Below are 13746 nucleotides of genomic sequence, written 5' to 3' on the forward strand. Positions count from 1 at the left end.
CAGTTTGTTTTTTACAGCTCTCAACGTATTTGTTTTAGTTCCTATAAATCATTTTCAGGTGAGCCAGCTGTACGCTGTCTTCCAAACAAGCAACAGACTGAAACTATCACGGCCTAGCTGGGGAGCTTAAGTAGCTTTGAGCTTTTAAAGAGCCTGGAAAGAGTTAGAGTGGAATAAAGTAGAGCTAAAATCATAGTGAATGTTGGACTTTTACAGTTACGCCACTTTCATTTCTAGAAAACACTGAAAAGTGTCTTGAATCATTCATCAGCTGTTAGATTTAATAAACTGTGTTGTAAGAACATTGTCACAACACCTGCATCACTGCAGAAACTGCCCCAATGCGTCCCGTTAATCTTCTGTCACCTTCTGCCTCTACAGAGACTCCTTCAGTCCACAAAGCAACTCACTCCCACCCTTTGGACCTCGACCTCACACTGGGAGGAGCTAATTCTCACCCCGAGTGCTCCACATTCGACTGGAAACCGTCCCGCTGCCTGCAGGAAGTCTCCTCTCTTGAAGCAGAAACAACTGATGTTTCGTGTTATCGAGTAAAATGCTGTTTAGTTCAGAACTTATTCACAAAAGCTGTTTCCTTCTCTGCTTAAACATATCAACAAAACAGCAAAAACACCCTAAGCAAGCATAAAATATCTATTAGCATTATTAATACATAAAATATCAATGGAAACACAAATTTGGCGTAAAATACAACCTTCCTGAAGGCTGAAGGCTCTTCACTAAGCACTATGTGAACTGAGGCAGCGGGCTTTTTATCTGAGAAATGTTGGGACTACACTCATCAGAGATTTCTAGACGATGATGTTTGACAACTAAGCTGTACTTGGAGTAAAATGAAGCCTGAACTCCTGGTTACATGAATCAGCCCCAACATTTGGATAAAAATGTGAACAGTTTTACTCGGATGGATGAAACTCGAGCTTGCATCTCGGCCTTCGATCTGCTCTTTGACTTCTGATGAGCAAACTGACACCGATTTGAATCGAGCTGTCGTTCAACCTAAAGGTTTAATGTTACGTTAGCCTCCTAATGACTTCCAGTTGGTCCATTTGACCCATCTCCGCTCCATTACTCGCACTTTGGTCATTACAGGAAATGAAAGAGAGCAATCTAACCGGCTTCTTTCAGTCTCACTTTCTTTCTCTCTGTTCACGGCTCTATCTGGCACTGGCTTCCAATGTTTATGCATTTACTGAGATGGCTGGCGGGATTGTCGGAGTAAAAGGAGGGTTTATTTTTTTCTTCTCTCTCTTTCTTTTTTTTTCCTGTGCAATCTCTTGCCTTCAGAAACCATTAATGCCCATTCAACATCAACATCAAGGCACAGCTTTGATGTCTATTCTGGCAACAGACTCCTTTCTTTCTCCGCTGCCTGCTGCTCTCTCTCTGTCTCTCTCCTTCTATCCCCCTTTATCCCTTCCACTTCCCTCTGCTCACTCTTTACGGTTACTGTACAATCAAATAATTAAACGGATTGTCGACAAAATGATTTTACCTGGCAATTAAATATGCAAAGTGAGGCGACAGGCGTTGTATGAGAAGGCGATTAAAAAGGGGCCTGCTGCAAATCTACAAAGGCTTCACCAGCACAATAGGCAGCAGCCCCTGCCTGCTTCGCGCACTAGCTTAGCCTGGGGAGTGACTGGTGCCTCTTTATACCAGTCACACACGGCCATGTTTACAATAGCCCCAACCATGCTATGCCAATTATCACAATGCAAAAGAAATAAAAGCCACCATTTGTTGTGAAGGCTACGATGAAGGTAGCAGCCATGTGATGGGAAGCATGCGCTGCCAATGAAAGCAAAGTTAAGCTACAGAGCTGCTGATGAGACCCTGTGAAAGAACGGCGTGCTTTGAATTAGAATTTGAAGGGGTCAGAAGTATTAAATGGAAGTCAACTTTCTGTGAAAGCAGGAAGTTTAGAACCTGAATCAAACCTGCGCCTCAACAAAGCGCCTGTTAGCACTGGAATGTCATAGAAAGACTCAGAGGGGGGCCGAGGAGAAGCCTGAGCTCCTGATGGGCAAGAGGGGGAATGCGACAGTCAGTGTCCATCCATCAACGCTTCGGCAAGGGAAAAAATGCTAGCAATTTTCCTGGATAGGTTTCCCTTCAAAGCCGGAGCCCCAAGAGGCTGTAAAAATAGAGTTGGGAAGAGTCGGGGTGGAGGGTTACACCTGCCCCGTTCCAGGCAGCTCACCAGGAACTAGCTGGTTCAGCCTGATTAAACACTCCTCATTGTCAAGTTAAACCCACAGAGGAATTGATTTTAGGGTTTGTGGAGTGTGCAATGCATTGATTATGTCCTGAAGCCTTTGATGAGTCTGGAAGATGAACCTGTTATTTGTGGCGTTAAAAATACAAACCGTTCCACTGCAGAAACATTTTTAAAGAGTGTCTATAGGCTTCAAGAAAAAGGAAGAATCTGAAGTGTAGCTGGGGCAGCTCCTCTGATTTCCTTCCTTCTCATTTTTTTTGCCAGTAAAAGCTGTCGGGGGAGGCAGAAATGAGACAATCATTTTGTGAGAAGTGAAAGCTTGTCGTAATGACTCCTGGTGTCTCTGTGATGTGGCCACCTCTGCCTCGCGCCAATGGCGAGCCGGTTTTTATGTCAACAGTTTGGGCTGAGCTGTACGGATGAGTGAGCGCGCAGACGCCATCGCGCTCCACACGCTGGATTATTTCCTTGTAATAAATTATTTTTCCCCCACGCTGATACCAAGCCAGATAATGGAAGCAAACATGGCCTCTGATAGGGGAATCATTAACGTTTGTGTTGACTTTCAGGGAATAATGCTGGTCCTCGTTCCTCTTTAATAGCACTAATTAGCCCGTGGCCTCATTTCCATGCCTGACGTCTTCTGTTTAAAGCTGAAAACAGAGCCACACATTTAACCACTGAGTGATTTCTGTTTGTTTGGGTTCATTCGTTTGAATTAATCGTTCACTTGTTGTTGTTTTTTTACAGGATTTCAGTTTTAAACTCCTGTAATAATGACTGAACTCTAACCTTAATTCAGTCTCCTCTCCACTGTAAACCCGCACTGTCGTGTGAGGACAGCTCTGCTGTAGCAACATTTTTACTTTCTAAGACATGAAGGTTACACAGAAGGCAGGTAACTGTCACCACTAATTACTGCAGGTGTTTAAGAACAGGTTCCACTCTCCTGGCCCTGCTTTCCTCATTCTGCCTCTGGCACTTATTGTTTCATGTTTAACATGATGTGGGGCGTAATTATTCCTGTTGTGTATTTCCCATAATTTAGCTAACAGCTGTTATTATTTGAGGTGGAATACAAAGGAATATTTGCCCTGACCTGAGAAGATGGGATACGACACGCAGCCGAGTTTTCTGAGCAGAACTCGGGTAAATGGCTGCAATGAATCTGCTTTCCAATCAGTTAAAGCCCGTTTCAGTAAGACAACAGCACCACTGCAGCAGCAGGACAGCAAAGAGTCGGGGGTGTTCACGAAGACTCCAAACTCCCCCGATACCAGTCTGATGGTGTCTGAAACAAGCCTAAACCACGGAGAACCCCCCCCCGGGCTCTGCAGGACCTGTCACTCATGTCCTGGTGCTCCACACACCAGCAGGACGCCCTCAGATGTTTTGTCCACATCCTGACTGACTTTCGTCGATGAGGAGGAGCGACTCAACGTAAGGCAGGTGGTTATAATGTTATGGCTGCTTGCTTCATATCTGAATCAGCCTCATCATAGTAACTCTAAGTAGCTTCTTCACTGAATGGGGCCGCTGCAGGAACCTACAGCGTGGCTTCAGCTTGAGATTCACGTCCTTAAACCACCTAACGTAGCAATTTGGATTCATAATTTAAATGAAAATGTAGTAAAAAGTGAACCCTCATGTAATGATGATGGATGCCATTATTCCTACAACTTCCAGCCTTTTGAATTTCTGGGAGCGTCAACCCAAATTTAGCACTGAACCTGTCTTTAAAGGTCCAGCACGAAGGGTGTAGTTAGATCCAGCAACACAAATTACAACCAAGTGAAAGCTCCCTGCTGCCCACTAACAGCAGGGGCTGTGAAACGCAGGAGAGGGACACCCAGCAGGGTGTGAACTGCCTGCGGGGGGGTTACTGTGAGCACAACCTGGACCAGAAGGACAGGAGAAAAAAGCCCAGAAACTTCAGCTTTCATTTGAAAAATATAAAACTTTAATAAAGGCTACATCTCTCAATAATTACAATAATTATAGGTCCATGTAAATCTTTAAATGAAACTCTGTATATAATGTATAATTTACAGTTTAGATAGAATGAACCAAAACAAAAAAGGCCATGGTGTAGAAACCAAACAAAAAGACATGATTACAGGACATTATTAAAAGCATAAAAATATCTTTTTAACATAAAACCCTTCTGAAAACCAAGGGATATATATTAAAACCCTGAAACAGGGTAGCACATGGTATGGCATCCATGTAGGCACAGGTGCTGTACTCAGAAAACACCAGCGATCATGTGTTCATACGTGTGGTTTGTATGTGTGTGGTGTGCATCACATGTGTCAGTATTCATACTTCAGAATGCATAATTACAATGTAAGCGGGAGCGCCGCCGTGTACGCCGTTACCGTAACAACATTCAAAAGATACTGGAGCCATAATTCTTCACTGTCTTCGCTTCTCTCCGACACGCGAGCCGACTTCCTCAAGAAGTTGTTCTCAGTGACCCAAACCGATTCTTGTTAGCACGAGTTATTTTGGTGTGCGGGCTGTAAACACTGCCATTATTAGGTCTCCTCTCTGTGTGTATCCACCCCCCCCACCACCCCCCATCCCTGTGCAATGCCTGGTTTACAAACAAAGGCACAACAAAAAAGATCGAGCTACGTCGCCAAAGAGATAAAGAGAGGGAGGGGGAGAAGCTAGCGTGACAAACTCAATATAACAAACTATCAGCAGCATATAAGACTGGGATTTGACCATTAGAACCGTTGAGGGACGAGACCCACGCTGAGGCTGTTGGTTTGGGTCAGACGTGGCAACAAGGCTATGGGACGACCTTTGAGTAACACAAAAACAAACAGTTTCACCACAGTATTCTCCCAACATTCAAAGCAGCTTGCCCATTGGCTGGAAACAGGGAGGGGGGGGGGTCACAGGTTAATAAGACTTAGGAAGGGGGAAGAGGGAAAGGTTCTTTTATCAATAAATACTAAATAAAAACTTTCAACTCAAGACAAATGCTGTAGAATGCCTCTATATATATAATACATGTAAATATACATATATGCACGTATGTATATGCACACGTATGGACGTGTTGGAGCGTAATGTGAACAGCAGGTCGAGCCTGAGGCACCATCAGTCTGTCATCACCTCGCAACACAGCCGTCATCTACATCTTCAGTGGTTCTGTTCAAGAGGAGGCGGGTCTCCCCCCCACTGGCCTGCGATCGTTGGGCTTCAGAGTCTCACGTGTCGTTCCCTTGTGTTTCTAAGGCTGATTGGTTGAGAGAGTCAGGGAGGGGCGGCACCTCCTCTGAATTCGGCATACTTCATTGGCTCGTCTTCCTTCAATCACTCCTCTTGTGCTGGATATATTAACTCTGTTTAGCTTAATATTAGGAAATTAAAAAAGTTTTTTTTGTTGTTTTTTACAGAGTCTGTTGCTCGGGTTTTTAGGGACAGTTTTTAGCTTTTGGTTGGAGTCCGTAGGCCGCGGTCGTCAGTCCATCCTCTCCACCTTGCCCAGGACCTTGCCCTCATACATGGGCAGCACGGCGGCGTCCTCCCACACCTCCTCAAACACGGCGCCGCACTCAAACTCATCACTCGCCTTCTTGAAGTAGTACCTGAGGAGACAAAAGCAAAGAGGAAGGTCTGTGATTAGAAGAGCGTAGGTACGGAAAAAAGCCTGAACTCAAACGATATCTGACAGAGTGGCAGCAGGAGTGCATCTGATATGTTTCATCGTGTTCTGAACCGCTTTGAGGCTCCTGCACGACTACTTACGTATACATGCCCGCGCACAACTCCCTTTAGTCCAAATCAAACACAGACACACACACACACTCTGAGAGCCAGAAATGGATCCTGTACAAAACAACTTAGTCATAGCCTTCAATGCCATCCCCGCACACTTCAAAGGTGGAGCCTGACTCCACATCACACCGCTGTGCAAACAGAGCTGAACCCTGCGTTTAAACGCGATGATTCAAGCTGCTGGGAACAGCCTGGGAGCGGCGCTCGTCCGCTCCTTCATGGCCGCTCTGCAGATCTGTCCTGCACGGCCTGATTAAAGCTGAAGGGTTAATTAGAGGCTGTCTTAAGCAATCACCTTTCTGCTCTGCGGTGCCCCCCTCCTCTGAGTCTCCATGGCTTCTAATTGAGCTGGCTGTCAAATGAAGGCTCTTTCTGTCACACAGGTTGACATTTCAGGTGCCTGAGAGTCTGTCTGTGACCAAACTCTGCCGCCTGCGCACGGACACACACTCGCTGTCACGGACACACACTCGCTGTCACGGACACGGACTCGCTGTCACGGACACGCACTCGCTGTGACGAACACACACTCGCTGTGACGAACACACACTCGCTGTCACGGACACACACTCGCTGTCACGGACACGCACTCGCTGTCACTGACACGCACTCGCTGTCACGGACACGCACTCGCTGTCACGGACACGCACTCGCTGTCACGGACACGCACTCGCTGTCACGGACACGCACTCGCTGTCACGGACACACACTCGCTGTCACGGACACACACTCGCTGTCACGGACACACACTCGCTGTCACGGACACACACTCGCTGTCACTGACACACACTCGCTGTCACTGACCCACTCGCTGTCACGGACACACACTCGCTGTCACGGACACACACTCGCTGTCACGGACACACACTCGCTGTCACGGACACACACTCGCTGTCACGGACACACACTCGCTGTCACGGACACACACTCGCTGTCACGGACACACACTCGCTGTCACGGACACACACTCGCTGTCACGGACACACACTCGCTATCACGGACACACACTTGCTGTCACGCTCACACACTCGCTGTCACGGACACACACTCGCTGTGACGGACACACACTCGCTGTCACGGACACACACTCGCTGTCACGCTCACACACTCGCTGTCACGGACACGCACTCGCTGTCACGGACACGCACTCGCTGTCACGGACACGCACTCGCTGTCACGGACACGCACTCGCTGTCACGGACACACACTCGCTGTCACGGACACACACTCGCTGTCACGGACACACACTCGCTGTCACGGACACACACTCGCTGTCACGGACACACACTCGCTGTCACTGACACACACTCGCTGTCACGGACACACACTCGCTGTCACGGACACACACTCGCTGTCACGGACACACACTCGCTGTCACGGACACACACTCGCTATCACGGACACACACTTGCTGTCACGCTCACACACTCGCTGTCACGGACACACACTCGCTGTGACGGACACACACTCGCTGTCACGGACACGCACTCGCTGTCACGCTCACACACTCGCTGTCACGGACACACACTCGCTGTCACGGACACGCACTCGCTGTCACGGACACACACTCGCTGTGACGGACACACACTCGCTGTCACGGACACGCACTCGCTGTCACTGACACGCACTCGCTGTGACGGACACACACTCGCTGTGACGGACACACACTCGCTGTCACGGACACACACTCGCTGTCACGGACACACACTCGCTGTCACGGACACACACTCGCTGTGACGGACACACACTCGCTGTCACTGACACACACTCGCTGTCACGGACACACACTCGCTGTCACTGACACACACTCGCTGTCACGGACACACTCGCTGTCACGGACACACACTCGCTGTCACGGACACACACTCGCTGTCACGGACACACACTCGCTGTGACGGACACGCACTCGCTATCACGGACACACACTCGCTGTCACTGACACGCACTCGCTGTCACGGACACACACTCGCTATCACGGACACACACTCGCTGTCACGCTCACACACTCGCTGTCACGGACACACACTCGCTGTCACGGACACACACTCGCTGTCACGGACACACACTCGCTGTCACGGACACACACTCGCTGTGAAGGACACACACTCGCTGTCACTGACACACAGCTTTCCGATGGCCAGCGGAGAGCAGGAGGAAAAAAAGAGCAAGCGGCTCGGCTCGGCTCGGCTCGGCTCGGCTCGGAGGTGCGACAGGTTGGACGTGGGCCGGGTTTGAAGGGGCTTTAGCCCGACTGATCTCCTGAAGGTCACGGGTCACCTCGCTTGTGCACTTTTCTTCTGCTGCAGAGATAACTCCCAGGGTTAGCTTGGTCCCAGCGACTGAAGTCTCCTAATGATCGCTGCTCTCTACTTTAAACCCAGCTAAAGATCAGCAGGAGGGGATTTAATGATAAGCTTTGTAATGGAAAAATGCCTCATTTTGCCCATGTGTGCTTGTGTTCAGAATATAAAAAAGGGGGAAAGCTCAGTGTTTTATGAGCTCGGCTTAGAGTCATTCAAACAACACATGTACAGAGGGGCGTGCACAAATGTACTCATGCAGCTTTATTTTCCATGCCGACTGTAATCAGACAAGCGAAGGAGGAGGAGATCTGCTTTAGCACGGCAGCAGAGAGAAGCTTCTCCTTGATTCTGAAATATCTCAGCAAACTTCTGCACTGCCCAAAGCTTTGTTGGACGGGATTTAAAGCCTTTCATTTTCATTTCTTTCCTCATCCCCACTAATTGAAAGCACTGCCATTCTCAATCTAACTGGCTATTTTTTTTTTTGTGCTCCCCCTGAATAAAACTCCAAATTTTCACTCACAAATAGTTCAAAGTCATCACTTTGTTGCAGAGTGAGACAGAGAGACAGAAGGAGTCTTTCCACTGGAACATGTTTTATGTGGCAGGATTTTTCTCTCTTCACAACATCTGGCACCAATATCGTCTGGCAGAGCCGCGGAGTACTGTTCTCCGCTGTACCGCTGCCATGTCCAAATTAACCAGCTCCACACATTCTGCTGCCATTGAAGCCAGACGCTTCACCCCCCCGCCCGCCCCCTTCCCCTTCGCTCGCAGAAGAGTTATGGGATAGCAGGGGTGCAGTGACTTGTTTGCAGGCCTTCTTCTCTCTCGTGCCTAACAAGCAGATGTGGCTGAAGCCTGATGCTGATGTCATAGGCATGCACGGCTTTTTCTGTCAGTGGCACAGAATCTACTCCACACTGGAGCAGTTTGCTGGTGATGCAGTGCTTTGACTATTTGAACTGACGGCGATTACATTTGCAGTTAATCAAGCATTCTTTAGTTTATGGATTAGGCCTCTTCATCTGACACTGATGGCAGGGTGTGGGGGGGGATTGACAGAAGAAGGTGCTCGCAGCGTTTGATTTCAGTGCCTGATGCAACAGTGTGGAGGAGGAATGCGAGGACCTTGCGATGGTCTTTGCGCACAAAATAAAAATGGCCAAAGCTTCAAAGCCGTATTTATTAAGGCTGCCTTAGCATGGAAATCAGAACCAGATGTTTGAAAAAATTCCCTCCAGAACCCCCTCCTCTCCCCCGCTCTGTAAGCTCTGAATACAGTGGATCAGCCCATTTTTTTCCTCTCAACTATCAGGCTCGAGTACTTCAGACTCCCACTTAGCAGAGAAGCATGTAAGCACAACAATAAATGTGCAGTATTCCACCAACACGGCGCTCCTCCGAACAGGCGTGAATAAGTGCACGTGGGGTCTGTGCGCTCAGGCTTACCTGTAGTTGCCTTTCTTGCTAAGCTGTTCCTTGAAGTGACCGAGGGTGAGGCAGTGGGTTTTCATCATGCTGCGATAAGGAATTTCCTCGCCACAGAAAAAGTAGGTGACCACCAGCTCCTTGGACCTGAAAATACAACATGAGCACATGATTACAACATGAGTCAGACTGTCGAGTGTGAACAAAGAGCTGTTAATGAAGACACAGAAGCTGGCTCCCAGTCGAAAAGAGAGCTCGCAGTCAGGTGGCCGCAGCCCAGCATTAACCACGCATAAAGGAGGCTGATGAAGCACTGACTATGTGACACATCTTTAGTGAGAGTGTGCCGATTCGGAATTAAAGCATACTTAATCTTAAATGATTAAAAAGCAAGAGGACTTCAAAGACACAGTTATGCTGACTCACAACAGGAAGCGAGGAAATCTGGGAGGAAAACACAAGCTTGGAGAATGAGGGACTTCTCGAGAAAGCGTTAAATCGGGGCTTAAATTTGGGGGAGAGAAATCGAGTAGGAAATGAGAACAACTGAGTTAAAGGAACAGAGTAAAAGACGTACTCGTCTGCTTGGAGGCCAGGGCTGGCTGCAGAGCTGCCTCCGGAGGGGAAGGTGGCAGCTGGATGGCTCCTGTCCCTCTGAAGGCTGCTGGCTGCTGTGGAATGCCTGTGAAATCAAAGAAATCAATTACTGATCAATCCTCTGAGGATCCAGACAAATGTGAAAAGATTAGCTAAAAGCTTGAAGCTGACCTTTGCTTTGGCGGCTTGGAAACCTCCTCTAGTCTGCGGCAGGCCTCCTCCAGCTGTGCCAGGGTGTTGGGTGGGGGTAAGGGTGGCATGGCCGGATCCTGGATGAAAGGGTGGCCCGGGTGATGGCTGCGGAGGTGAGCCCCATTACCGATGCCACCTCCACCCCAAGAGAAGCTGCTTCGTGCAGGGAGGATCTTGGGGTCGAGCGGACTGGACTTCTTGAGGCCTTGAGAGCTGTTCGGAGGTTCAGGAAAAGACATGAGCTTCGGAGTCCGGCCGTCTGCGGAACCGATGATGCTCTAGTTATTAACGGCACTTACATGTGTGGCTTGTGCTTGCCCTGCCTCTCGCTCTCCAGGATCCACTGCCAAACATTCTGAGAGCGGTCAGTGGAAACGAGGGGAAGGCAGGGTGAGGACACGCCCTCCTCGCAGGCCTTGATGGGCCGTCTGGACAAAGTGCTGCAGCGACTGGAGGAAGAACGAGAGGCGAGTTAGGAGAAGAGAGAGAGCAGTTTTACCACAGCCGAGGTTGCACAGAGCCAAGCTACAGCACTCACGCAGGTGTGAAGTCGGAATAACTGGCGCCCCCTTGGGGGCAGAGGCACTGCACGCGCTGAGCCGCCTCGCTCTCGATCTGCTCCTTGGTTTTTGGCCCAGCGTGGTGATGGTGGATGTAGTGGTGGTGAATGTGCTTTGTGGACTGCCGGCCCGTCATCAGGACCTTGGTGGGACCGTGATAAGCACCGAAGAAAGGCCCGTGGCCAGAGGACACCAAAGCGCCCGTTCGATCTGGGGAGCGTGAACGTGGCGAGTGCCGAACCGTACCAGGCGACTGGCACCCCGGTGTCTTCAGCACACGTGAAAGGTGCTCGTCAAGGATAGCCTGGGGGTCTTCCTCACAGTGGCTACCAGATGGCAGCAGAGGGTGATGGAGGGAGGTGCTGCTGCTGAGGTCGGCGCTCTCCTCCCTTTCATCCTCCTGCACAGGCAAAGAAAAAATGAAAAGTTAAAGCAGTTGACGAAACATTAGAAGTCACATGAGGGAAAGGCAGCCAGCAGAGGAATTTCTGTCTCAGCTTACACCAGCTTATATCTATCGTCCTCTGAAGTCGGAGAGAGCAAACGCCTGGATAACTTGATGTGAGTTTCCTTTTTGCCACACTGTTATCTTCGCTAACAGGCTTTGGGTGTGTTTCATCTATAATGCAGAAAGTGCGTGTGCTTCACAAAGAGACTGGCACTACACATATTCAGCAAACGTGCCACTGGAGAGCAACTAAGTGCTATTTGGAGGAACTAAAAGTATGTCTAGAAACATAAGTTTGAAAGTTCCTTCTGCAAATGAAATGGAGGAGGACATAGAGGCAGAGCGAGGCAGCAGCTACACTCAGATGCCTTTAAATCCCCCGGTGTTTACCCTGCTCTCCGTCATTCCAGGCTGCTGTAAAGGCTTTTGGAGAGAAGTATGGAACCATCGTCTTAAACTACCTTGGCTCTGTGTAGAATTTCTAAGTAGGAGCCCTGTTTAAAGTAAGTGGAAGTGTTGAGAGCATTTAGAGAAGGTTTGTCTGCATCCGTACCTCTTGGATCTGCTGCAGCCTCTCCTCCAGAGAGCTCATCGTGTCCTGCTCTCGCTTCAGCTTCTCCAGTCTGGCGATAAGCTGGGCAGCAAAGGCTGAGGGCTCCACGGGGGTCATCTCCTTAGGCAGCCGGTGTGTCCTCTGCAGGGCAAACAACACAGAGAGGAGGAGACTTTAATGTGTGTGAAAGTGTAACTACTTAGTGTTTCTGATGGATGCAATATGGTGCATTAATCCACTGCCCTTGCCCTAATCCTATCTTGTTCCAAAAAGCATGCTACTATTCCAAAAGGCCTAATCCACACGTCCTTGCCCTGGAGCTAACCTGAACCTTCCTCACCGCCCATCGCTCCCAAAATCTTCTCATGCCCAGTGCCCTTGGCAGTGCCAAGCTGCTGGGCGAGGGGAAGAGAAGGGGGTAGCAATGGCGGGGCAGCAGTTGGTCTTGCTCGGAGGGGAGGCCCCCTGCCTGCACCCTCTGTAGCCCGACCAAGCCATCAGCAAGGCAGCCTCTGAAGTCAGCACACTTCAAAGGGCCCTTGTCGAACATCAAACGCACACTAGGGGTGGGAGGGACATGCAGCTTTAAATCTCCGAATAAAAGCCAGATATTGACAGAGAAGAGAGTGAGGAGAGGAGAGGGGAGGAAAAGGGAGAGGGTGACAAAATTAACAGCATGAAAAAAGGAAGAGGATTGAGATGTGCGTTTGCTGAGTGGCAAAGATGACAGAGAGACAGAGAAGGAAGGAAAGGAGGGAGGGAGAGGATAGAGGAGTCAAATACTGGAAAGATCTGAAGGGAAGTAGTAATTTATTTCCAGGCTGCATGCAGTGCAGCTCAGAGGTACTCTAGTCACATTATCCTCCTTTTTCTTTAACTATATGCGCTGGCTTCCCTTTCTTACTTTTTTGTTATTTGGCACACTGACTTTCTTGATTTTGACTTTTTTTTTTTGTTGTTCCTCTCATCTCTTTGTAGACACGATGAAGGGAAGAAGAAGAAAGGCAAGCAGAGCTGCTGGCAAAGGAGCGCCAGCCCTGCACGGGGCCCCCGCTGCCTGGGGCTGGTGCATCATGGGAGACAGAGCCATCTCCAAATCAGGAGGGAGACATTAAAGGAGTGCAAGTGGGAAAGGAAGAGAGAGACAGAGAGATTGGGAGGAAAAAAAAAGACAGAGGAAAAGAGAAAACTGGGGGAACAGACGCATGCACAAACACGCACATCCCCTCCAAAAACACATACCTATTTGGATATGAAGACAAAAGAACTTCATATTCATTTTCTTTGCTCCTAACCTGTGTCAATCTGTCCTCACCGGCTTTCTTAGAGCTTCTGAATCAGATACTGGTGTTTCTGGGATCTCAGCAGTAGTTTTGGTCATTTTTTTAGCCAGTTGGAAGAATAAGCTTCCTGATGAATTTGTCATTACTGTGGTGACACTCCTACAGGCATCATTAGTCAATAATCTGATACCGTGACATTTAGAGTCGTACAGTTATGAGACAGGAAGATGACGGCTCATATTTATACCAACAGCCCTGCAGAAAGAAAGGGTGGGGGCTTGAAACCGCAGGAGGGTCTCTTTGAAAGAACCAGGGTGTAAAAGGTGGAGTTTATCCCTTCAAAAT

General features: G+C 49.0%; 1 protein-coding gene across 5 annotated transcripts in view; it reads right to left on the minus strand.

The window, feature by feature from the left end:
* Positions 1 to 4179: 4179 nt before the first annotated feature.
* Positions 4180 to 13746, minus strand: part of LOC140305351 (axin-2-like) — a 36096-nt gene continuing 26529 nt past the window's right edge. For 4 of the 5 annotated variants that reach the window (XM_072384188.1, XM_072384187.1, XM_072384189.1 and 1 more), the window contains exons 5-11: positions 12119 to 12259; positions 11096 to 11517; positions 10857 to 11006; positions 10537 to 10770; positions 10346 to 10450; positions 9790 to 9915; positions 5253 to 5844 (exon numbers count right to left, since the gene is read on the minus strand). In XM_072384188.1, coding sequence (XP_072240289.1) covers positions 5718 to 5844; positions 9790 to 9915; positions 10346 to 10450; positions 10537 to 10770; positions 10857 to 11006; positions 11096 to 11517; positions 12119 to 12259 — 1305 coding nt within the window. In that variant the 3' untranslated portion in view covers positions 5253 to 5717. The other variant, XM_072384190.1, reaches the window with a different exon arrangement.

This window comes from Leuresthes tenuis, unplaced genomic scaffold (genome assembly GCF_036924035.1).
Source record: "Leuresthes tenuis unplaced genomic scaffold, fLeuTen1.0.hap1 SCAF_4, whole genome shotgun sequence".
Lineage (NCBI taxonomy): Eukaryota > Metazoa > Chordata > Actinopteri > Atheriniformes > Atherinopsidae > Leuresthes > Leuresthes tenuis.